At 45.0% G+C, this 26,527-nt stretch overlaps 1 protein-coding gene across 6 annotated transcripts in view; it reads left to right on the plus strand.

The window, feature by feature from the left end:
• HPCAL1 (hippocalcin like 1) overlaps positions 1-24,635 on the plus strand; it is a 78,286-nt gene extending 53,651 nt beyond the window's left edge. For all 6 annotated transcript variants that reach the window (XM_061460823.1, XM_061460824.1, XM_061460820.1 and 3 more), the window contains 3 exons: positions 18,678-19,080; positions 20,245-20,350; positions 23,432-24,635. In XM_061460823.1, coding sequence (XP_061316807.1) covers positions 18,703-19,080; positions 20,245-20,350; positions 23,432-23,529 — 582 coding nt within the window. In that variant the 5' untranslated portion in view covers positions 18,678-18,702 and the 3' untranslated portion in view covers positions 23,530-24,635. The remainder of the gene's footprint in view (positions 1-18,677; positions 19,081-20,244; positions 20,351-23,431) is intronic.
• Positions 24,636-26,527: the final 1,892 nt, after the last annotated feature.

Here is a 26,527-nt window from a genome sequence, read left to right on the forward strand (position 1 = left end):
GCCAGTTCCTGCCAAAGCTCTTTATGAGCTTTTCGAGGCTGACTGCTGTGCAGTCCACAGAGTCCTTCCGTCCTTTCACCCTGCGCTTCCCCACTTGCATAACTGACTTAGGCATTACCTTCCCTGCTCTCCTTGCCGTGTCTTTGGAACTCCTGCATCACTTGGCCTCTTTGTTTCGATAAATAACTTTCCAGCCGAGTCGCTCCTTAGGTGAGGCTGGGAGTATTTCAAAGCAGAGACTCTTAAGTTTACATTCTTGCCTATTTAATTTTGCAGATCTGTTTCATACCTAAGCACACTGGGATTATTTACTGAAAGTATATGGAGAATAATACTTCTCATTTAAAAAATCCCAGTAGCCCGTGTGCTCATTATGCTTTCTCTGGTCAGAAACAGAAAGTGAAATGGATGTTTTTTTCTGTAATTATCAGACACAGAGAAGTGGAGAGATTAGTAGAGCATAAACAGAAGGAAGTAAAGCAGCTATCAAGTGTTTTAATGAACTGAGTAGCTAATTTGTTTAGTATGGGTTGTCACTGAGCCTTCAGGTTGGCACTTAGAGTTTTAGTTTGTTAAATACAAATAAATAAAGCATGGAAATGAAGTTTCTAGAAAGAGTGGTCCATCTTAGCTGTGCATATATTCTTTAGTCCCGCACGTGGGATTGCTTGGTCTGCTCTGGTCTGAGCTTTTTCTTGTGAGGTTTTGTTGTGTATTTTAACCTATTAATGCCGGAGAGAGTGGGATTGGGTGCTCCCTCAGCCACTTTGCAGATGACACTGAGCTGAGTGGTGCAGTTGATAACATTTGAAAGAAGAAAGGATCTCATACACAGGGAGCTTGACAGGCTCCACAGGAGGAGTGGGTCCATGTGAACCTTGTGAAGTTCAACACGGCCAAGTGAAAGGTTCTGCACCTGGGGGCCCCAGTATCAATATAGGCTGGGGAATGAAGGAACAGAGGACTTGGGAGTATGGGTGGACAAAATACTGGACATGAAGCAGCAACATGCACTTGCAGCCCAGAAAGCGTGGCCAGCAGCTCGGTTCTCCCGCTCTTCTCCACTCTTGTGAGACCCCACCTGCAGCACTGCATTCGACTCGGGGGTCTCCAGTACAGGAAAGACCTGGACCTGTCAGAGCAATTCCAGGGGAGGTCACTAAGATGGTCAGAGGGCTGGAGCACCTCTCCTGTGGAGATAGGCTGAGAGAGTTGGGCCTGTTCAAGCTGGAGAAGAGAAGGCTTCAGGGAGACCTTACAGCAGCTTCCAGTGCCTAAAGGGGGGCTACAAGAAATCTGGAGAGCGGCTTTTTACAAGGGCCTGTAGTGACAAGACACAGAGAATGGCTTTAAACTGAAAGAGGGTAGGTTTAGATTAGGAAGGAGCTCTTTACTGTAAGGGTGGTGAGACGCTGGCACAAGTTGCCCAGAGAAGTTGTGGCTGCCCCATCCCTGGCAGTGTTCAAGGCCAGGTTGGATGGGGCCTACTGGAAGTTGTCCCTGCCCATGGCAGGAGGGCTGGAACTAGGTGATCTGTAAGGTCCCTTCCAACCCAAACCATTCTGTGATTATTCCTGTGAGATCTGGTGCCAAAAACCTGCATTTGTTTGCTGGCAAAGGCTGATATTCATACTGTACTTGAACAACTGTTGGCCCTGCTGCTTGATGAAGGCAAGCAAAATTCCTGTGTCTGAGTGGAAAAAAATGTTCTTCAAGTTCAAGACATGAGGCATCTAGTATTTCAGTCAGGGTGAGTTTTAATGATGTTTATGGACTGGGAGGCAACGGTAGAAAGAGGTGCATAACCTTTTAAAGGAGAGGAAGCAGATTGTTATCTTAGGCTTTCAAAGTGTTGCCACTTATCAAGCAGCTTTTCTTTATTCCCAGCCTCTGTCCTTAGACCTGCCCAGTACTGATTTGAGGGGACTCTCCACCTTGTCGATGTAGGGGGATGTTTGCTGCTGCAAGATGTGTTTCTCCAGCCGGCTGCTTGTCAAAGCAGGGAATTCCAATCACCTGTCTTTCTACTTAGTCTACCCACTTTTTTGGCACAGAGAAAGGCTTTTTTTAGCCCTGTGTATGGTGCCTGGCACAGCAGAGGCCACTTTCTCTGCATTGCAGCAGGAGAGCTCCAGCTTCCTGCTTTTGGGCTGGGGCAGCTGCTGGCAGATGCGATCCCGTATCGGAGCTGGAGCAGTAGCTTTGCCACTAGTCAACTTTAACGCATACCACCTAAGATGATGTGCTTTTAGCAAAGCAGCTCCCACTGCTTGTATGAATAAGTGAAACCAGGCTGCTCCTGTTAAACGTAGCACAGGCTAGAGCGTGTGCATGACGTGGTTTTCTGTGGAAGAGCTGCAAGCACCACTATTTCCATGCCTGCAATAGCAGCATCAAGAAATTGGGTGTGTTTTAGTGGAGTTATTTGTGTGTAGAGAGTGGTGCTGTTTTGTTGCAGAGCTCCCTAAGCTCTGCCTGCAGTGCTCCTGGCAGCCCCATGGTTTGCTGGCGCAGCCTGGAGAAATGTGCGGCCGCAGCTCCCCTCCCTGCTGGAAAGAGCAGTTTCAGTCAAGAAACAGTCACTTTCTATAGGAAAAGTCATTCTGGGGGATGAAGCAGATTTTTTCAGTGGCGTGCTGAGACATGCAGGGGTTTGAGGCTTTTTCACAACTGATGTGTTGGCAGCGGTGGGCCGTCGGAGCAAGTGCCTGGCTGAGCAGGCTTGTGCTTGGCCAAAGCTACCTGCATGCCTCAGCGTACAGCCAAACACCCTTATGGCATAGCCTGAAGTTTTGGCAAACTTGTGGTATTTTTGCATGGTTTTTCCCCATCCATTTGCTTGCACAATGACCCAATCCAGGGCGCCTTCCTGGTTTGCAGAGAGTCATGCTGTGTTGCTCCAGTGAGAGCACTGCTTGGAGCTAGGGGAGGAGTTGTGCCAGGTGACCATGGTCCCACCCATGGTCTGCTAAAGCAGCAAAGGGCACACTTCTTCAGATGTCACCAAAAAATAGTATTCTTCTCAGTGGCAAATCTCTCATTGACTGTAAGCCCCATGTGTCTGTAAGCATGTGTGAACATGTGCTTGCTGATCTGCTTCACCTGCTCCTGTGGCAGATACTGAGACTCATGCTCCAGGGGGGCTGCAACCTGTTCATGGCACTCAGGTATTTTCAGTTCTTTTTTCACTGCTCTAGTTAAGGTGGGTGTTATTTTATTTTCAGAGCAAACTGCCTAATGGACTTCTGTGTTTGTTACAGCTGTTTCTCTGATGTGTGAGATTTTAAACTACCCCTTTCGGAGTAAAAAGACCTTAATTTTAGGTAAAATAGAAATATATGTGTGTGAGAAGCTGCACTTGCTGAAATGTTTTCTAATACACAGATCCTGTTGAATAGCAAATAGAGAGTGATTGTTGTCTCTTCTAGTTAAGGCTGTGGTTAGATTGGTTTGGTTTTGTACAAGCCTGCTGTTTTGTTTATGAAACAAATACACCATTATTCCCTGTTCTCACACTGGATGAACAGTAGAAGTGATCTTTCTCCGTCTCCTCTCACAGCTGGAGAAGAAACTGGAAGGTCATTGTGTGACTTGCACCGCTAGGTTTTACATGTGGAGATGTTCCAGAAACGTGTCAGATCACTTACTTCTTAACACTGTTTTTCCACTGAACTTTTACATCGCTTTCATTAGACCTTTTCAGTGGATGGGTTTTGAAGCTCCTCATTTGGGAAGGCACAGATCACAGAAGCCTAATACCACAACACTGCCATTTGTGATTAATGTGGAGGAATATCAGAACATGGTTCTGAGAGAGCTGGGTAACCCCGGGGGTAGTGACAGAAAAGGCATGAAATGCACAGGCAGTACATCTCTGAATGGGGTAGAAGCTGCTCATCTCAAAATGTGGAGAAGAGCCCAGACAGAGCTGAACACAGATTGACCCAACGCACTAAGGTGAAAAGACAAATCCCCTTCTTGGATGAGTTCCCAGTGCAGATAAGGAAACTTGGTGTTAAGGTGAGACTTGTTCAGGATGGCACATGCAGTCCTGGTGGTCAGGAGTCAGAAGGCTGCCACTGCACTAAGAGCAGAGGAGGATTTCTATGGCATAGGGAAAGGAAAACGTGTGTCTCAAAGGGGGCAAGAAGAGTCTGGTCAGTTAAGCCAGGAAAGCCAAGGCTGATGTGGGAATGATGGGAAGATTGAGAGAAGATGGTATTGGTAGCAGAGCAGATATGATCACCAGCACTGAATACAATTGGGCTGGAAGTTAAGATGATTTTGAGCTGGTAGAGCTCATAGAGCCCGGGACTGGGATGGTAGGAACAAAGCCTGGCTGGCTTTTTGGATGAAACTCAGGAAGAAAGTCAGTGAGTGATGCTGCATCTGCCATATCAAGAGCCCAAACATGGTGTTTCCAAGAGGAGCAGTTCATCTTCAGGAATATTGAAAACAGTGAGTACATCAAAGTGCAAGTATATTGAGATACATCCATTCTGGCATAGCTCTGTATGGAAACCATTAGGACAAAACTGAGTAATGGAAGCTTATAGGATATCGAGATGGCTTGGAAGCAACAAGAAAAAGAGAAATAACCTATAATAGACAAACCTAATTTGCAGGAACAGAGGCACTAAGTGTTTGCTTTGTTGCATGCCCATGGTGAGTAAGCCACCTCTCCGGGGCTGGCACTCAAGCAGGTCTGCCCCTCTCACTTCTGACTGCAAATTTGGTGTTGCCACAGGCTGTTTTTTATTGCACTTTGGCTAATTTCAGCCAAACAAAGCTGCCTTCTCAGCTGGGTGCTCACTGTACTGCCATAATATGAATTAGTGGAGAAAACCCAGGAGTTTTATAATGACAGTACATTTACTGAGCGCATTTTGTTGTCCAGTGAACCCTATCTGGCAGAACCTGGCAGATAATTGCTATGAGAAGTAGTTCTGACTTTTGCTCCCTGAAAAATGGGGGAGGAGTTGATAACTTTATCTCTCCCAGTTTTGGACAAAGCACAGTTTCGATGGCTATCTCACCAGGTCAAAACCAGACGTCTGTTCCAAACCAGTGGGTAATTGCTTTGTGCAAAGCCATTCATGAGCTAATTTTTTCCTCCAGGAAGGTTAAGTTTGTTTATTCAATCCCATTTCAAAGCAATGCCTTTTCTTAACAGAGACCGTAGCAGAAATGTGTGCTCAACTTGGTTATTTCTGACCTGACTATATCTTCATTTTTGTTTTGAGAATATAATTTGAAGTATATTTTTTCCACGTGGCTTCTTTATCTGTCTAGCCTTCCTTCTCTCCCTTATTTTCCCCTATTAAATCTTCCACCTCATTGAAAATACCTGATACATAGATTTAAGCAACTTTGGCACAGCACAAGATCCTACGATTGAGTTAATAGGCAGTGATTGCTCCAGCACACTAAGGATAGGTTGAAAGACAACAAACAGCTTTCTGCCATGGTCTGATGCTCAGGATGAAGAAGAGGACAGGTGATAGGCGTGAAAACAGAATATGTACGTTAAAATGGACAGATAACTGGTGTAGAACTGTACAGAGGAAAGCTCTGGATGATCTGCAATTACGTATTACTGTATTTAGGGTCTGATTCTGTTAAATTCAAGCAAAGTAATTTCCCATCAGTATTCATTAGGAGTGGGTATGTTTTGGTCAATGCCAGTATTTGCTTATCAGTACTGTTGTCCAACATACAGGTTGTCCTGGCTCCAGTGTTCATGATCTATATATGGGACAATGCAAGAGGCAGGAGGGAGGCAATGGAGGAAGGTCTGGTGTGGCCACTGAGGTGGGCAGGGAGGCAAAGAGCCAGGATGGATGAACGGAACAGGCTGAGTGTCTCCATCCATTAGAATAAAGGGTCTACTGAAGCCCTGTAGGCCACATGAGAAAGGGCTAAAAGGTAAATGGGGCTGAGAAATAGTGTGATGAGGTGGCATTGCAAGTGTAAATGTAGCTTCCAGATTTTCCTTTTTCAGCAGAGGATGTTCTCAGCAGACAATCCTAGCTCTGCACTTTTGGTGGGGGAGCTGAAAGCTCTGTCCCAGGCTTTCCACAGGCCTTTTTTATCTGGATGGTGCTGGTCACAATGGGACTGTGGGCAGCTCAGCCTTCCCCTTCCCACCAATGCATTGAGAACTGCTGCGGCAGAGCAGCTGCATCCCATGGGAGACCCCCAGCAGCCTTCATCTGGGTCTCGGCCAGATAGGACTTTCTTCTAGCAGCAACCCTTTTGGTTTTCAGCAGAGCTTGGAGGAGGGTTATTTAAAGCCTTCATCCTTTCTGTGGAGTATAGGAAGTAGGAAGCGCTTCCTCCCCGTAGATCTCTATCCAAAGCTTTTGTCTGCTTCCTTACAGTCCCACCCTGCTTGGAGTTGCTCCAAAATCCAGCATAATGGGGCAATGTGTCGTTGTTCAGTGGGGTCATCTTCAGCCAAAACAGAAGCTTTTGGCACCAGAATGCCAAAAGAGGGCTGTCTTCAGCTGGACTGCAGGATATATAAACGCCCATCTGTCCACCCTGCCCCACCACCCCTCCTGCAGTTAGAAATGGTGTTGCAGAGAGGGAATATGGGGATTGACCTCTCTTTGGAAGCCTGATTGATGCTTGCTATGTTTTAGTTGTGAAACTTAAGGGAGGTTTCAAAATAAGTCTGACAAGTCATGATCTCTGTGATAGAGGGTCAAGCAGCTAAAAAAAAAAATTATGTTAACCACATGAATGGTTTTAAGGTATAGCCTACTCTTTTCAGAGCATGGGAGGAAATGTGGGACTATTTCTGTTGTGCTTGGCATATCTCAAAGTCCAGCAGCAGCATTGTGCCTGTGTTTGCAGAGGGGAGAGACAAGAGATTGAATGGGAGGCTCAGCCTGGGCAGAGCATCAGCTGGAGGACCTACCTGGTACCTCCGTGGTCCAGATTGCCTTCAGTTGAGCAGATAAAGCTTCACGTTCCTCTGCCAGGAACGTCTTCCCTGATGCCAGTGTGACACCAAACATGTACATCAGTTTCAGAGCAGACTCCCCTTGGCTCTGAGGGTGGTACATAAGTTGGCCATCCCTTTTCAACATTCATACTGCCAACAAAATGCTGTTCACAAGCTTCAAGGCAAAAGGAAGTGGCCTCGCTGTTGTGTGCTGAAAGATGATGTCTGCACACCCCAGGAGAAGGCATCACTTCAGAAACTTTCAGTTAGTGCACATTCCTCCACCATCATAGCCCTCCTTTTAACCACTGCCGCGTCCTTTAAACACTTTTTTCCTGTTCCTTCCAGGAGGAAAAAATAAATGGTAAATTATTGTGTTGATGTTAAGCAAATGTTGCACTTACGGAAGGGTCTTGTTGACATGGTTTCTCACGCAGGATACCTTCTCCTGGGGCAGGAAAGTTGCTGGAAATTTCCAAGAAAATAGGTATGTCCTTGGGGAAGGAAGATTAAAAAGAAATGGTGGCTATTGTGGATCTTTGTTTGTGAAAGGCACAGAAGTTACTGAAAGTGTAGGGTTTTCTGTAGTCCTGTTAGAAGTGGAGCTGGCTAGTACTTCGTATCAGCTGTAGCTTAGGTTCTTTTCAGAGGTCAGAGTAATGAATGAAAAGATCACAAAGTGGCTGAGGTCAGTATTCTGGTGTGCCTGGACCCAGAAGAGCTTTATCTGTCCATGGCCTGATATGTCAAAATCTTACTGATTAGGTTCCTTTGCCTTTGCCTTTGCTAAAAAAATGTTAAGATAGTGCCATCTGAGAGAGAGACCTTAAGGTGGTATCAGGAGTAGGTTTTCTCCCTTGCCCCCTTCTCCCCCCATGCATGTCCACCTTCAACATTGCTTTTGAAAGAAGACACTCATTTCCTGTTTTTACAGTCAAGACCATCACCAATGTGGCACCAAGGCGGTGGGACAGGATATGCCTCAGGTGGAGGTCAGCTCTTCTCATTCCTCCCCCGTTGGAGTGCTTCCTGCTTCACAACCATCACATCTCCTTCCTGTTACCATACCCAGTTGGGAGGAAAGTACACCCATTTGGCCACTACTGGCATCACTTAGAGATATAAAATTCAGCATGATTTGATTTTCCATTTGCTGTCTTACCCAGCCTGCTGACAGAGGCTCAGCTCCAGGCAGCCCTTACCCACAGCTCTCAGAAAAGCACATTTGGTGTGGATACTGCTGGGGATGGAGCCCCATGGTGGAGGTTAATGAAAAAAGTAATGTCTTGAGTGCTGATTGTGTGGTTTACTTCTGAGGTTATATGCATTTGAGTGTTGAATGCCACACAGAAATGCCAGAAGAAGGAAAGGATTTTCTTAGGGCTGTTATTGGTGCCCCTGAAAATGTCAGTGTGTGTCTGGGTCAAGGGGTCTTCAGCTGTCTCCTCTGGTATGGGGCACTGCCTTTGTCTGAAACAGACAGTCATACTGCTTTTCTGCATAGTTTATAGTGAATGCACTTAAAAGCAAATCATACTGTTGAATGTTCAGGATTAATGAAAATTGCAGCTACTTAGCGCATGTGCTGGGACTGGAGGCATCCTGCCGTGCTGCTGCATTAGCCTCTGCTTGCCTTGGACTCAGCTGCTGGGAGAGTCAAAGAATCATAGAATCAACTAGGTTGGAAAAGACTTCTGAGATCAAGTCCAACCATTACCCCGGGACTACCAAGTCCACCACTAATTCCACCCCTGCTCTGGGCAGCCTGTTCCAATGCCTGAGCACCCTCTCAGTGAAGAACTTGTTCCCAATATCCACTCTAAACCTCCTCTGGAGCAGCTTGAGGCTGTTACCTCTTATCCTATCGCTTGTTACTTGGGAGAAGAGACCAACCCCCACCTCACTACAACCTCCTTTCAGGTAGTTGTAGAGAGTGATAAGGTCCCCCCTGAACCTTCTCTTCCCCAGACCAAACAACCCCAGTTCTCTCAGCTGTTCCTCATCAGACTTATTCTCCACATCCCTCGCCAGCTTTCTTGCCCTTTTCTGGAGTCTTCTGGAGTCAAAAGGAGTCTTCTGGAGTCCAGTAAGTGCGGTCCCTGACAGCTCAGTGAGGGGGTGTTGCCCGTGTTTCTACTGCTTTTGTAGGAACGGGTCACGAAATAATGTGGTATCTTCTGTTTTCTGGAGATCTCCTATTTTTAAAGATGGGAACTGAAGTAAGAGATGAGAGGGGGTATTACTTGTAACACTGAGTGTTATGCATGGCCAGAGAGATGGTCTGTCATATCACCACTGATTAAGCAAGGATGTCCTTCTTAACTCTGCAGTGGGTATAGAAAATGGCGCTTTGTGGTCAGGATCCACCTAAGAGGAGAATCAGAGTCCTGCTCATCCCTTCGGCCATTGTGTCTGGCGTTCACACTTCTGAGGCTCTACCTTGGGCAAACACCCGCATGTGCCCTCACCTGTGGGGAGCCTGTGGGAAGCCACCAGCCAAGCATCCCTTGGCATGAGCAGACCTTGCCACCCTGAGAAGACAGCAGGACATTGTCCCAGATGGGTTCCCAAATCCCAGCTTAGCATTATATTCCTATAATTTAGTACAGAGTGTTTGGTGTTGTGATCTCAAGGCACAAAGGCTCGTGGGTGTACTGCATACTAACTTGAGCATGAACCTCATGTGGTGCTCTTGTCCAAGATGCATGCTGGGGATGTGGCTTTCCTGCATGTGACAGTAGTCTCTGCACTTTTGGCTCTGTGATTTTAAAAATAAACAAATAAATGAATAAGATCCCTGTGAGGCTGGTACAGTCACCCCTCAGCTAGCATAGTGATTGGGCTGATTCCTACCAGCAGAAGATATGGCCTTCAAATGCCTGAATTGCTGCATCCAGCAGAACCAGGTTTCTTCTTTATGGATGGAATGTTGTTCTCATGTAGTTACTTTACAGAGTTTTTCTTTGACAGGGTTTCTGCACCTCTGCAAAGAAAAAAATAAAGTAAAATTAAGCTCTAGGTTTGCTTTTAGATTTTTAACTTCAGTTTTGCTTTTGTCATTCAGCAAACAGGAATATAACAGTGTGAAACAATTAGATTACTATCACTGGTTGTTGCCATTGAACAGAACAGTGTTTTGAGAAGAACTTTGGTTTAGTGGAGTATATTTTTACAAGGAGGTTAACCAGTGGCTTTTGTGCTGTTTTGAAGTGATGATCAGTTAAAGAAAAGCTTGATTAAAAAGCGAGATTAATAAAATAATGCAATAATGCGCTTATTAATTTGACATTTTTGGAACAAAAAGTTGGGAAGTAGTAGAAATTGTTAGCAATATTTGTGTATTTGGTAGGTGAAAATATTAGTGACAGTTGTTCTTTTTGGGTTGACTCCCCCCACCAGTGTTTCAGTATTTTAAATCAAGCATTGAAATAAATGTTGGTTGAAGTTTTATTAAAGGCAGCTAGTTGGCATATCTCCAAAACCACATTTCTGAGCATCTTTTTACTGAGCATACTAAATAAGGCTTCTTAAAAACAATAAAATAAGAATTCATTCCACTCTTTGAAGAAAAACACAACTCTCTTCCCTGTTTCAAATTAGCTATCCTGAAATCCCCTTGAGTCCTCCAACCTCTGTATCCCAGCACAGTAGCTGCAATGGGGGGAGGATATCAGATCTCTTCTGATTTTGGGCTTGTTTGGGTTTGTTTTTTTTTTCATTTAGGCATCATTAGCAGCAAGGATGGTCTTGCAGCCCAGCCTCTGAGGGCTGATTGTCATCCATCACTGTCTCTTTAGCAAGTGTCATTGTCCCCAAACTGTCCGTTTTCTCCACATGAATGGCTCTGATGCCATAGGGCTTGCTCAGGTGCCATTGGCTGGCTCTTATACTGCCGCATTTTGGCTAATTCTTCTAAAATTCAATCCAGCTTCCTTTCTCCCAGAGCTGTGGGTATTCTGCAGAGAATTATTCTGTGATTTACCTTCATCGCTTAAATAAATGCATCATATGAAAGCCTAGTGACAACCATGCTAATTCTGTGGATTTACTTACATAAAAATGTAATGTCCTGTGCTGATTTTGACATTTCTGTTCACTTTTTCTAAAAGGGACCCATGTTCTCTCTGATTTCCCAGTTCACAACAGGCCCCTTCCCCTATCCTGCAGGCCTGCACTCACAGAGCTTTATTTAGATTTACATATCACAATAGTATATTCAGAGAATGTGACATGGGGTTTTCCTCATGCAGCCCAACCTCAAAAAAAGACCTTGTGCGCTAAGACATTGCGCTGACATGTTTTCCTTGCTCTGTAATATTGTGTAAACAGGCTGTAATTTATTTTTTTTTAAGCCTTGCCAACTTTGCAGAGAGTCTGAAGACAAAATAGGGTTGGTTGCTTCTCGCTTGGCTTCGTTAAAAAAAGAGGAAAGGGCAAAGGGAGGAGACGAGGAAGATCCACTCATGATTTTCTTTTCCTGTCTGCAATCACAAGCTACATTGCTGCCCAATCTGCTCCCACCCAAATTAACCCAATTTCCTAATTTACTCGAAATATTTCTGTGCTACTCTTATTGCATTGGGAATATTTGTCCTTTACAGTAATAAGCTCTCCAGCCTGAGCTGGAGAACATTATGGAGAGCTCCTGGAGGAACTACCACTTTTATTGTCCCAACAAAGGTCTCAGTTTTTCCTCATTAGCAATGAATTGTGAATGTTTGGGGGTGTTTTGTGATTCTGTTTCTTCTTTGCAGGAAATTTCTAACCTTGCCCTCACCTCCTGGTGATGCGGATCGGTGTTGCTGGGCACAGTGGGTACCAGAGTGCCCTGCCTCATTGCAGTGACTGCAGTGGCTGGGAAGGTGTTGCCACTGTCATCTGCAAATGCCTTTTCTCCCCATACCAATAATGCAAATGTAAAATTGTTCACAGGTTAATGCACTGATGCTGGATGTCAGAGTCTAATTGATTTTTCCATATAAATCAGGACTATAGTCCCACGTAAAGTGACTTCAATAGATAGGAGCAACCCAGAGACCTGTAACTGAATTTCTTAGGTTTCAGCCTGTGCAGCTGACTCCATGAAATTAATGGGCCAGCCTGGAAATATTCCTCTCACAGCTATTTGCAGGATTGGAGCCTTGTAATTATATCTTTGTTTGGCGAGCTAGGGGTAGGTGGTTATCTATAATGGGTTTTCATCCCAGATGTGCAATCAGGTTTTCAAGACCACACAGTTCCTGAGTACGTGTTTATGGATAAACTCACAAAGTGAGGTGGCTCGAGGTCTGTTAGCAGTTCACTATGCCTCTCGGAGGAACATTCAGTGTACATACCTGAATTGTTACAGAGTGTTCTGGAACTGAAAATGAGGGTGATCCTTCCCCTTCACCCGCCTTTTTTAATAAGCTTCTGGAAAGGGTTTAACTTGAAAATAAGTTGCAAGTAAGCAGTGGTACTTACTTAAATAAAAGCATGATTTAGTCACTGAGAGTGAAAAATGTAAAAAGCCCATTCATTTACTTTGTGTGGTCTGTTCTTCGCTTGTCAGGTTTCGTTTCTCTTTGTTTCCCCGAAGGCAGCGGAGGAAGGAGCTTCAGCTCTTTCTCATCTCAAACTCCACAGCGTTTCTGCAGGGTTTGAATTTTTTGCAGCATTATTGATTGAGGTTTCTCCTTTGTCTTGCTGCTTCTATTATTAAGTTTTCAAGAGGTGAAGATTTTCCTTGCTGTGCTTTGAACTTTATCAGAAAGGTATTACTTTTGACCCCATGTCTACAGCTTGGGAAGACGAAGCAGGTGCTACAGTAGCTGGTGTATGAATGTCAGCATTGCTTTTGCCACAGAGCAGGAAAGAAGTTCACATGACTTTTACCAGGCAGGACCTGATATCTATAGCAACGTATCTGTGTATCCTGCGCCTTCGCTATTGCAGCACTTGTTGCTTAGGATACTGGCATTAAAACATGTAACAAAATCTGCTCTTTACTCTGGAGTTCACTATCTGTCCCAGGCCCATGTAATTGCACATTTCCCCTCCCAGTTCAGATCAGACCCATTGACCATGGTCCAGAGGATGTCGTTATAATCCCACTTTGCAGCCTTTTTGCTACGTGATCTTTTATTACCACCAGGAATTTGTTGGTAGCTGAAGTGCTCAAGAACCCATCTCCCTCTTGCAGCTTGGCCCACGGGAGCTGGAGTATTCTTAAATACATCTGTGCATTGACTGAGTTGGTGAGCAGTGGTGCGCTAACAAGGCCCAAAACGTTTTTCTGTAAGGGTGTGTTCCCGAAGTGTGGCCCCACAGATCTTCAGTGATTGAGGCTTTTCTTTGGGCTACCTGTGGGTTTTTTGGTGGGTTTTGTGGGGACTTTTTCCTTTTAAATACAAGGATCAAACTTTTTAAAATACAGCCTCAGAGCAAGGCAGCATGGTGGCTGAATTATCCTCTTCATAGCTCTTGTCTTCACCTGGCCATGGGAAAAAGATACTGAAGTTATTGCACAGAATGGTTGACATTGGCAGGGACCTCTTGAAATTATCCAGTCCACCCCAATGCTCAGGCAGGCTCAGGCTGCCCAGGACCATGTCCAGTTGGGTTTTCAGTATGTCCAAGGATGAAGGCTTCACAGTTTCTCTGGGCAACCTGTGCCAGTGTTTGGACGCAGTCACTGTGAAATAGTGTTTTCAAGCAAAGCCTTTCTTAACATGGTGCTCACAGGGTCCCTGTGGGCTAAATCCTTTTGTCTCTTCTTCTGCACCCCAAGGCAGAAGTCATCAGTGACAGATCTGACAGTTCAGGTGTTTCAGTAAAAAAAAAACTTTCACCCCTCTAGGAATGGTTCTTGCATTTCAGACCAACTTAGAGCAGTATTTGCTGCCTGGCTTGTGCTGTTCATTTGCTTTGGGCTCCTGCAGTCCCCGAGGCACTGTGCTACAGCTTCAGGACCACAACAGATCTCTGACATGCTTGTTCTGTTTTATAAATGAGCACTGCAAGAGAAATAATGCTAGATTTCCCACTGTAAAGGAGATAGCTCAGATAATACAAGGAATATTTGTTCTGTGCCTCTGTGCACTGCCTTTCTCTGCTGGAAAGCACCTATGTCCTACAGACAAGCATTTCATTAATTTTCTTCTTTTTATTAACACTAAATCAGTATACAAGGGGGGTTGCACAAGGAAGTGCATCTCTGGAATCATTTTTCCTTTTGCAGCCATGACTAATTCACTAAGAGGATCCCATCAGGAGTTAGTTCAAGGGGCTTTTGCCTCAGGAGGTTTGCAGTGAAAAAGGCGGGTTGGTCTCTGGCTGTCTGGGTTATGTGCTCGGACAATGCTGCTACCTGCAGTAACTGGTGATTGACGGAGAGTTCACACGGAAGTAGGATGCACTGAGCTTTGTTAGAAGTATTTCAAATAACTTCAGTGTGTGGATGCTGACAACCAGTCCACCTATCGGTAAAAACAGAAAATTGCTACTTCAGTTGCTTCAGAGCTAGCTAGTTACTCACCCTAGTGCTTGCTGCATAGCTGGTTGTCATGGTATAACCCCACTCAGCAACTAAGAACCATGAAGCCAGTCACTCACTCACTCATTCACCTCCTGCCCCAGTGGGACGGGGAGGAGAATCAGAGAAGGCAAAACCTGTATGTTAAGACTAGTGTAAGAATTATGGGAAGTGAGGGGAGGAATACAAAGGGAGACAACAAAAAGAAGTAAGTCCCAAGACAGACAAGTGATGTGCACTACAATTGCTCACCACCTGCTGTCTGATGCCCACCCTGACCTGAACAGGGATCTGGACCTTCCGTGTAGCTCCCCCCAGTTTATATACTGGGCATGATGTGCTGTGGTATGGAATACCCCTTTGGCTAGTTTGGGTCAGGTGTCCTGTCTCTGCCCTCCTCTGGCTCCCTCTGTCTCTCCTCGCTGGTAGAGTGTGAGAGACTGAAAAGTCTTTGATGAGTGTTAAGTGCTACTGAGCAACAACTGAATCATCACTGTGTTACCAGCACTATTCTCAGACTAAAGCAAAAAAACCTCAGCACTGTACCACCCACTAGGAAGAAAATTAGCTCTATCCCACCTGAAACCAGGACATGGGTGTGCGTCTCGACTTCACTGAAAGACCTTTTTTCTCATTACTAGGCTTTTGCTATGAGATTATTGCTTGTATTTATTTAGTGATCCTGGAAGGACAGAGGATATATTCAGGTAGGATTTCTCTGGCACCTCTGATGGAAACTGAGCTTATTGCGGGCAGGCAGCAGCCCTGTATGATTTTAACAAAAATTTTGGTGTGAAACAGGATCAATAATGCATCTACATTTCTCCCTGTTCCCCATCATGACTGAGTATCATTTTCATGAGCAGTGGTACACTTGTGACGTCTACTGGTTTGCAGTTACAGTTCCAACCTTTCCTTTTCTGATCACCTCAAGGGTATTCCTGTGGTTATTTTTGTTGCTGCCATGATAGTGCTTGGTGCTCTGAGGGTTTTTGCTCACCACACTAAGCAGGCATGGACCTCATTGCTATGTATGTGGCATTGCTTCCCTGGATTTCTCCCTGGCTTGATCACAATTGAAGGACAAGCAGACCTGGGGCCACACTGGGTATAAGGATATCCCTCCTCCCTTGCCTTCTACAACCACTGCAGTGAATGATGTGGCTGGTACAGGCTCCTTAAAAAAACACCCCACAGTCCTAATCACAGGACTGACCTGAGCATCCCAAACCTGCTCCCTGCGATTTTCATTAGCAGCAATCCTCCAAGTGGTCTTGTGGCTAAAGCAGCCACTGAGCCTCTGGAAAGTGATTTGATGAAAGCGTTTTATAGCAATCGAATGAAATGTCAGTTGGATGCCAGCAGCAGGGGTTGATGTCATGATTAATGAGATATTTAGGCATTTCATTTTGGAGGAGCTACCAGCAACACGATTCACATCGAAGCTGGTTTTTTTTAGATGGGCTTTAATAAATTAATGTTAATGTTGGTTATTTAATTATTTGTAACAAATTGGTTGCAACCACTGCAGGGTTACATTTGGGCTGAACGCATTATGAAGCCTTTCAGAAAGTTCATATGCAAAAAAGGATTATGTTCAGAGCATTGCACATTACTTTTCTGATAGAAAACAATGTAAAAGGGGGGAAAGGGTTGAAATAACCTGTAATTTGTTGACTGCAAAGACTACTTGAAAATAAAGCTTTTGAAGCTGATATTAAATGAGCATCCATCCAAATAACAGGATACGTCTTACCACTAGTAGAAGTAGTGAAATCTAATAAATGAAAATAACATTTTACCTCTCTCTTATTTGGGGGCCTCTATTTTAAAGGGAAAAGGAATAATAAAGGCATTATAGGAACACAGAGAACTGGCATTAAACCTTTTCAAACCATTTGAAAGTTTTACAGTCCCTTAACCCTGTGCATGATTAAAGCTGAGGTTATTTCTGCTTTAGTCTGGCTCCTGCTTTAAGCAGGCTTTGCCGTTTGTCCTCCTGCTCCTCTCCCAGGAGTCGGAGACACTGGCTGTCAAGGCAGGGACTGCTTTTGGCAGTATTTGGACAGTAGTTCTTACAAAGCACCCGAGCATCGTGAAGTGAAGGGGTTCACCAAGGGCACCTTGTTGCTCAAGAACAGAAACACAGTGCTACAATTTCTGCTCTTAAAAAGAGGTCCAAGGTCTATTCATTATTTGCTCCAAGCCACTGTTTTCTGCAAATTGACTGCAGCAGAGCAGAAGATTGTGTTTTCTGCCCCTTGCACTGCAAAGATGAATATTTGGAGCAGGCGAGATTCGAAGAGGCAGTAGGAGCAGCTTGGAGTTAGTGGTTTAACTGGAAGGCAGCCCAGTGATTTCCTAGGGCTGATGCTGGCAGGGACTGGGAGCTGTGGGAGCTGTAGCATCTCTGTATGTTGGGAGCATGCAGAGGTGTGTCAGGGGCCCTGAGAAAACTGCAGTGTAATGGACAAAAATAAAGCTTGTAGCTGACATACTGGAAGCTTTTCTAGAAAACACAAGTGCTAATGATAGCACAGTTTTCTATTAAGCCTGATGCATTGAACTAATGAGCAGCTGGCTGGTTTTTGTTGTGAGCATTAAGCCACAGAGCAGGATGTGGATTTTTTACATTGCTGAGGTGATGCAGAGACTAAGTGGAATACAAATAAAACAAACTTAAATTCAGCTGTTGAAAACCTCTTTGCTGTAGAGCAACTTATTTTTTGCTGACCTTTTTTTTTTCCCTTAGGTTCTTATGCATGCCTGGGATTTTTAATCTCTGGGAAGTGCTTACCCTCTGTTACATTTTTCCTGGTCTTTTCTCAGCTCTTGCAGTTTCCAAATAGCCGTGTGATGTTGGCCTGTTACTAACCTGCCTTTTGCACTGGCTGCAAGCAAGCCTAACAGGCAGATGGGGCTGTGCAGAAGAGTGTCATTTATGCTGGACCAGTCACAGGGGTTTGGGTGTGACTTTGTGCAAAGCTTGTGAATAAGCTTCTCAAGTCTGGGGAAGGAGATGCAGCTCAACCCCATACTTTGCAGCTCAGTTTGGCATTGCTGGGAAGCTGTGAAAGGCTGAAAAGGATAAAAGCCAAAACTATATTATGGTTTTGTTGGGGTGTTTTTCTGTTGTTTCCTAAGTGCAGACTGACCATCCTTCATTTTGCTGAAGGAGCTTTCCTGTTGCTGGGCAGCCTCACCAGTGTGTGGTCACCCACTCATCACAGCCATTGTCAAGGGAGGGGACAAACCCAGCCTCCTCCTGACATCCTGATAAAACCTGAGGTTAAAATGCCCTTTTGCTCACACTGGGGAATATTGAACTTTCTGAAGAAGCTTATATAAAAGTATAAACCACAGTAAGGCTGAAAGGAGTTGTTTTGCTGAACATCTTGCTTTAAAAAGCCTTCTTCTCTGCTTGTCCGTGAGGGCAGAGGGTTGCAATCTGCTGGAAAGGATGAAGTGCCTTGTGCCAGTGTTTTTGTCACAGCGACTCATTTACTCACACAGCTTCCACAGCTGAGAAGAAGAGGGAGAAATCTTTCAGGATGATGCTGTTGAGCATGGGCTGTGCTGAGCTTACCCTTGCTGCACCTTTCTGTGACCTCCGGGTTGCCACAAGCAGCACCAGCTGCTGTGGGGCTGCTGGGGGTGGAGAGATGCAGGGAAGAGATGCTCCATAAGCCAAGGGAGGAGATGCTCCAGAAGCCAACGGTTTTCAAAGAGCATCTGGACAACGCAGACACATTTGGCACAGAGCCATCTGCCCTTCCTGCTTCTTGTTCACCCCCACTTCCTTTCACTTTTGAATAGATGGATTTACTTTTCATTGCCACTGCCATCATCACAGCAGATCAGTCTGTTGGAGTGGGTCAAGAGTTGGAATCCAGACCTGGGCGTCACAAGCTGTATGATAGAGGGGAGTGGTTGTAGCAGAGAAACAAAATAATGACAATTATTATTTCCCAAATAATAATTAATATTTCCCAAATAGTCCCTCACAAACTAGCTTCCCTTGTCCTTCCACAGCACCCTAGTAACTCAGAGAGCCTAGAGGGGAGGAAAAGAGGCCAAATGAAATGAGATATTTTCCTAGCGATTTATAATATCCTTTTTCTCCTCTTTTGTCCCAAGCATGCTCTGTCTGCCCCAGCCCCTCTCCTCTGGGGCTCCAGTGGCTGGAGCTCAGGCAGATGCTCTTTTGCTTTGCAGCCAGTGAACCCAGATTCAGAAGAGGATGGGGAAGCAGAACAGCAAGCTGCGTCCTGAGGTGCTGCAGGACTTGCGCGAGAACACCGAGTTCACGGACCATGAGCTGCAGGAGTGGTACAAGGGCTTCCTAAAAGATTGCCCCACAGGCCATTTGACTGTAGAAGAGTTCAAAAAGATATATGCGAATTTTTTCCCCTACGGCGACGCGTCAAAGTTTGCAGAACACGTCTTCCGCACCTTCGACACCAACGGTGATGGGACGATTGACTTTAGGGAATTCATCATCGCCCTGAGTGTCACCTCTCGGGGCAAACTGGAACAGAAGCTGAAGTGGGCATTCAGTATGTACGACCTGGATGGCAACGGGTACATCAGCCGTGGGGAAATGCTAGAAATAGTGCAGGTGAGGCATTGTCTCTGCTTTTTTGTGTTTTACTTGTGTTGCTATAACCTTTTTCCCCTGGGACAACCGGAGCTGGAGATGAAAGGTGTGCTGAGCTGGTTTGCTCCTGCCCCAGGGAGGCTCCTGAGCCCTTGATCCCCAAATGGACACCGGGGTCCATGGTGGGATCTGTGAGATGCAGGTGAGGAAAAGGCCTGAGCCATGAACAGGGTGCTTGTGCAACTGGCCCGCAGGCAAAGTCTTGCATGTCTCCCTGGTGATTTCTTAGTGGGACATTGATGGGATCAGAAAACCCTAAATACAAATTTTACTGACCTGATTAATCTCAAAATTAATACTTTGAAACTTCAAATCTGAGTCAACGTGAGCTCTGAATGAAAGGCTGTAGCATGTCTTTGTCTCTGGGAGGCTGAGGACTCGTAACCCATGGGTTGTACTGGGGGGCAGGCAGAGCAGAGCCCCTGTATCCCTGCCCCATGTGCCAGCCAGGGCTTGGCCTCAGCAGTGGGCTGGTTGCCATCTGCTCTGCAGCTGAGATGTGTCTCTAGTGCACTGCAAGGGACACTGAGAAGCACGTAGTGCACCCAGCCAGTGCCCTTGCAGTTGGTCCTCATGGTTGGGATGGGGTAATTTAGGAGGAGGGCTTGGACTTTGGGCAGCCTAAAGAGATCTCCTCTTTATTCATGTTCTTGTAAGTCTGAAAATGTGTTTCCTTACCCTTCCACAAAGAAAAACAACCCATATTCCTATATATTCATATTCACCTCATATGCATACGCATAACTGAGTGTATGCTGAGAGCTAGCCAAAGAGGCAGTGGCTTTGCTCAGTTGCAGAAAAGAGAATTACACACCATTGCCTCCTGTATTTTAGCTTGGTCCTGGTTGAATATTAATCTAGACCCTGACATTCAGTTAAACTGGCCCAGCAGCGTGGGACCTTCTTTTGAAGTGCAAATGGATATAGGAAAGAAAAATAAAAAAAGCTGCAGTCAGAAATTCCTGTTTGTTTTGGTTTATGAAGTCCTGCAGCTGCTTGCCAGGGTCAGCTGCCTGGTTTTATTGCTACAGGCTTAAAGTCTTTTTCTCAGTCCTGATGCTTTTTCATTTGGGTCATGTTTTTCCTAGATCTTTTTTTTTTCCTTTTTGTGTTTTTCATGCTCAGGCAATCTACAAAATGGTGTCATCAGTAATGAAAATGCCGGAAGATGAATCCACTCCTGAGAAGCGAACAGACAAGATCTTCAGACAGATGGACACAAACAATGATGGTAGGATCTCCACTGGCACCCCCTTCTAGGCCCTAGGAATAGAAGTTTCTAGACTGGCATTGGTAGAACCAGATGATGGTATTTGAGGAGAGGGGTAGAGGGCAGGGCTGTCCCCACCAGTGCCTCTGGTCTCTGACTGGCTTTGGTGGGCATCTGCAGTCCATAAAAAATAGGGTGTGTAAGTGGCAGTGGATGAGATATTTTTGCTGGGGACTGGGAGGGGAGTATTCCCTCCCAGACATCTCATGGGTAAATCCCCTTCTGCAGAGGCTCCTTTGAAACTCCCCTGACTCCAACATCTTTGGGTTATTTCTCTGGGTGTAGGATGAACTAGGCATGAGATTTTGCTCCAGTTGCCCTTGACAGGTTGCACTCCTGGGTTTGTCATCAGTAATGTGGGTCGAGGATCTGGCTGGGTACTTGAAAGTAAAAATTCTGCTGGGTCCATAATACTTACTTTCTGTGCATGTTTGTGGCATGTGTACATGTGCACATGGTCACATGCTGACCTGCAGTTGTTTGCTCTGTTGCAGCATTGTGTGTCGGGGATGTAACAGATCCCAAACCAGTTACGGACACTCGATAAATTATCTGACAGCGTACCACTCTCACAACCGCTCCACCTGAGCTAGCTCATTTCCTTAGGCTTGAAAACACAGGCAAAACTGAGCAATTTCCTCTGCCCATCAACCTGCTGACATGTTTCCTCTTGTCCCAGTTGAGGTGGAGCTTTCCCTGGGAATTACCCCAGCAGCACCCGACATGGCAGCTGCCCACTTCAGAATTAGGAGCTGTATCTTACTGATGTGCTCAGCAGGGGCAAAAATGTGGTTTAGCACTGAGATATGAAGACCTGGAAAAATACGATCTTATCTATAGAAAGGTCTTTAAGAGAATTTTAAGGCTGCGTTTTGGCATCTGCTGCTGCAGTCCCTGGGGCAAATTCCTGGCGTTTCTGAAGTCCTCGAGTATTTTTACTGTTGACTTCATAAAAACTGGCGCTTCATCCCCTGACTTCACATGTGGAGGGCCCTAAAATAACATGATTAAAATATTTTTGTTCTGCAGAAAGAAGTGGCTCATGCAGATGTGCAACATAGTGGTCACAAAACCTGCTATATATACATCCGTTGCACTTTGTTGCTCAACTAAAGTCATCCTATTCCGAGGGAAATCCCCTGCAGGCCATGCAGTGGCTGTGCACGGAGAAGCCTATGTGCCCTTGGTGGATGGAAATGTTTCCCCTTCCCCATTTGGCTGTCAGACATCACAAGTAGATTTTGATTTGTGCTTTGCTTTTTTTGAGTATTGCAAGGAGAGGAGGAATCTAATAAATCACAGAATCATAGACTCATGGACTGGTTTGGGTTGGAAGAGACCTTAAAGAACATCTGGTTCCAGCCCCACTGCCATGGGCAGAGACACCTTCCACTAGACCAGGTTGTTCAAAGCCCTGTCCAACCTGACCTGCTAGTCCTGATAAATGTCCTGATAGTTACTAGTACTCCTGTGGGCTGATAAAAACTAAAACACCACTTGGTTTTTTATTAGGTTAAAAGTAGGAAATTAGGACAGAAGTGTGCTACTGGTTTTTAAGCTTCTGTGATTTGTACAAGAGGAAGGTTTGCTCATTCTTCCCTGTTTGACCTGATTTGGGTGCTGGCCACTGAGCTCAGTCCTCTCCCCGTCCTCCTGCAGGCTGGGAGCATCTGGGGGCTGGTGAAAACCGCCACAATGAGCTTTGTGCTTCCCTCTCTTCAGGGACACATGGCGAAAAGTGGCAGCAGACAGCTACCAAGTGCCAGATGTTTGTCCATGGGTCCTGCCTGCCTCAAGCAGAGCAGTTCGGGTTGGGTAAGGGTGGCCCTGCGGTGTTGTGTGAGAGTGTGGGTAGGTCATGCTGGGAGCACAAGGTAGATGGGAGATCACTGGATATGGTGTCAGGGATGCCAAAAATGCTTGTCTCCTCTGGTTCATAGGGAAAACTGTTTCATTTCTCATTAATGTTGCTATGGTTCATTTCTGCCATGGCTCAGAGTGCAGGAGCAGGAGAGTGTTAGTGATAGCAGGGAAAGCAGAAACTGCTCCCGGGTTTCTGATGGCATTTGTGCAGGGGACTGCTTCTGAACTCGGGAAGAACCTGCCAGAAGGCTGGATCACCCCTGGATGAGGTCTGGAAGACCAGATGGGAACTTTCCTCTTTGCCATGCTGTGCCATGCTGTGCCATGGGACTGTTGGATGCCAGACTGGCAGTTGCTCCTCATGGTCTCTTCTCCAGAGATCACCTTTTCAGACTTGCAGACTGTTACAGGGTCCAAGTCAGTACATCTGCCCTAAACTGAAGATGTGTAAACCCAAAACCGCTCAGGAACAGTACATGGCAATAGGTAGCTCCACCAAGGGTGGCTTTTCCTGCTGCCTTTTGAAACCAGTCCTGTTCCTATATACACAGCAGGACACAGCAAGTGGCTTGTAGAATCATAGAATGGTTTGGGTGGGAAGGGACCTTTAGAGGTCATCTAGTCCAACCCCCTGCAGTGAGCAGGGACAGCAACTAGATTAAGTTGCTCAGAGCCCTGTCCAGCCTGACTTTGGAGATGCAGGAGAAGCCATTGCTGCTCAGCCCTACATGTCACAACAAAGAAGGGGGCAAAGTGGAGAGATTTGGGATATCTAGGTTTAAAATTTCATACTAGTATAAGCATCATTTTCAAAGCTTGCATGTGTTCAGGTACCATACTTTGTGTTCATGTGTCATGCAATTTGTGTAGTTTGGTTCTGGGCAAAAAGCTGCCAAGTGATATTAGAACAGTTGGTTTTATATTTGGTACTGTCTTTTTAAATAAAAAAACAATTATTATGCTAGGTTATTTTGCAGAAGAAAAAATCATCTGGGCTTAAGGGCTTGAGTTGGATTTGGCTGCTGTGCATTGCACTAAATTCCCCTCGATGTCTTTGTGATAGATTAAATATACATATGTTGCTTCAGTGCGGAGGGCTTTTTTTAAGCTGCAGCAATGGTGGCAGCAACAACTGAGTTTCCAGGAATGATTTTCATTCTGTTTTTTCCTCCCTTTCAGGTAAACTGTCACTGGAAGAGTTCATCAAAGGTGCCAAGAGTGATCCCTCCATTGTGCGGTTGTTACAGTGCGACCCCAGTAGCGCGAGTCAATTCTAATGAAAGGGGACAGTGTGTACAGAGAATCTCGGCTTGTGTCCTTCAAGCTTTGCTTGCAAATGGATGCCTTCTCAAACACCCCTCCACACCTCGCGGATAAAACCCCATTGCCAGATGTGTGTGTGTGCGTGTGTGTGTGTGTCCGAGCGAACCAGCGCTCGCTCCCCTCACTAACACCAGTGCAGCTCTCCTTCGGCAGCTCTGTTCCTGCTTCCCTGTAACGTTACGATTCACTCCTCACAGTTTAAACATTAATCTAAAGGTATGTTTACATGCAGCTGCAAAAGAGTTCAAACCGCTGGTGAGATACCACTTCACTTAGGCCGTAAGAAGTAGTTCCTAAGAAGATGCTAGGTAGGACTTTAACGCGACAAAGCAGATGGTAGATAATTTATTTTGCTTGAGAAATTACTAAGTTAAAAAAAACAACGGACTGAATGGAGTAGAAAGTTATAAAAAAAAACAAAAAAAAACAACAACAAAACAAAACAAAAAAAAAAAAACAGCTTTCCTGGGCATGGTTCCAGTTTTCTTTTTGAGGAAAATTGCTTGCACTTATCTAATGGTCTTTACTTTCTTTTAATATATATATAAATTATATATATATGGTGAAGTAAAATTTTAACTATTTAGGTCATCTATTTAAGGCGTAAAATAGAATTCAAGCCTTGTTTCTTCTAGATGTCTGTGATTTATTCAAATCTTGGAGATTGTTTTTTTTGTGATATTTATGCATTAGCAAATTGCTGTTCCAAAAGAAATGCATGACTAGCAGTTCGTGGATATTTTACTCTGTTTAATTCCTGAATGCAAATATTTGTTCATTTTTACTGTCAATCATTCCAATGTTACTGTATTAACAAAAGACCTGAAAGGAGTTCATCCTCATTTTGTATTTCTCAGTGGAGTCCTACTTTCTGGTGGTCGCTGCATTAAATGGCTTTTGAGTGCCCCAAGGTGACGTGACTCGCACTGCTGTTCTCGACTTGGCTACACCTCCTCCCTTTTGCTGTCAATATGTTAATAGTCTTGTGCATTCCAGTGTTATTTAATATCTGCCTAATGCCAAGAAATATTAATTGAAATAAAAGACTACTTTTCTTGTCTCTCCCTGTCTTGGTCTAACCCGTGCAGTAAGTTCCTAGCATCACACATTTAGGGGAAGGACAAGGCCAGCTCCTTGCCCAACATGTCCCTGTTTTGTCTGAGACACATTACCTTGTAAGTACATAGGATTTTTTGGGGAGCTCGCTGTTGCAGTGGTGTTAGTGCCTGTGGGACCCTGCTCAATCCCAGCTGGGTCCTGGTTGGAGGCAGCTCCTTGGAGAAGACTGCAGGAAGGTGACAGCTCAGTTTCTGATGGATGTGGAGGAGCTTAAGGCGATAAAGGAAAAGCTGCCAGCCCCATTAGCCAGGCTCTTGTGACCATGAATTTGCAAACTAAAAGTATCTCCATCCTGTCAGGTACTGGGTTTGTGCTGTTGGAATAACATTTGACATTAGTAGCATGAAAAGCAGTTTTCCCCACATTCATCAGGTTGGCAGGTAGCTGCTTTAAGCCTGTCCTCTCTGCAAATTAAACTATCAACAAATGATTTGGCCTGAGGTTAATGTTAAGGATGTAATTAAGGGATTTTTGCTGTGCAGGATTTGCTAGTTAGTGGTTAGGTGTTAAAACTTCTTTGATATTAAAAAATTGAGGTATTTTTTGCTGTATACAATGACCTAATAGTGGTTGGGTGTTAAACTTTAATGTTAAAAAAAGTTGGTTGCAATATCCAAATGGGAATGTGTTGTTAGGTCAGACTTAGTCTACAATACATGTCAGTGCTGCCAAGCAGAAAAGCATGTTCACCCTTATCTCCTAGAAATTCAAATGTGAGCTATTAAACCAACAGTCCTTTCAACCACGACACCCTGCTGATGAGTGCAGCCCTGAAGGGGAGGTTGATCAGGAGCCTGCCTGCTTTCCCTGGCTGAGCCCAGCTTAAAAGCAAACTGTTGGAAAAAAAATATGAAATTTCCATGGCTGCTTATAGTCTGTCTGTAGCTTACTTGTGCTCACACCCACTGGCTGTCTGCCGAAAGACGCTGTGGTGTTTAAGATGCTGCAGATGTTCTTACTCTAATTGCTTTTCTTGCATAGGCTGGGTAGCGGTTGTTTAGATGTGAATCGGCCACCATGGGCTTTATCATCTCTCTGCACTTGGGAGAATGTGAAAGAATGTCTATAATCTTGCTGTGGGATGGTGCCTTTGAGAGGGACCACAGCTTTTGAATCTTGTTTGTGTGATCTTGCACTGAGGCAGGCATATTTTTAGTCAAGCAGTGCACAAGGTCTTTTTCTTAAGTACCAAGGATGTGAACGCTGTTTTGCTGTAGCATTCATAAATGCAGCAGTTCTGTCATTCATCTGCTCTTGCAGGTAGTACTGGTTTTTACCTTTTCCACCTTTTCCTGACATCTCTTCAGATTTCCACTTCTGTCTGCATTAAGTGGCAAGTTTTCAGTAGCTGTTTAACAAAGCCTAGACTTTTCTTATTTGAAAAGAAAAAAATACCTCCTTACCAAAGCTCATTTTGACCTTGTTTTTGCAGAAACAAAATGAAAGAATCTGAATTTCAGTGGTCAAAACCATTCCCTTTTCTTTGACATTGTAATTTTTGCTCTGAAACATGCCAAAGTTTCCATGGTGGAGACACTGGGATTACATCCTGCTTCATCTGGCCTGATTTCTTCTGCCTTTCTCTTTACCACTTTAAATTTTCCAGTCACAGGTTTTATTTTTGGGGGGAGGGGGGGTTGCCCCCCACTGCTTTCCCAGCTTTTACGGAGTTTCTTCTTTTCAGAGCAGAGTGGATCAGCTCCATTTCAGAGAGGGGCTGGCACAGGATATGTGAGCAAGGCACTCCCATCTTGCCTTTTGGAAAGCAAGCAAGAAAGATTCCTAGTCAGTCATCATGCATGGCATCCTGGGGAGACAGGGTGGATGCTCTGA

This window comes from Pezoporus flaviventris, unplaced genomic scaffold (genome assembly GCF_033815535.1).
Source record: "Pezoporus flaviventris isolate CSIRO_AGI_PZ_B2104156 unplaced genomic scaffold, CSIRO_AGI_Pfla_v1 ptg000031l, whole genome shotgun sequence".
Taxonomy (NCBI): Eukaryota; Metazoa; Chordata; class Aves; order Psittaciformes; family Psittacidae; genus Pezoporus; species Pezoporus flaviventris.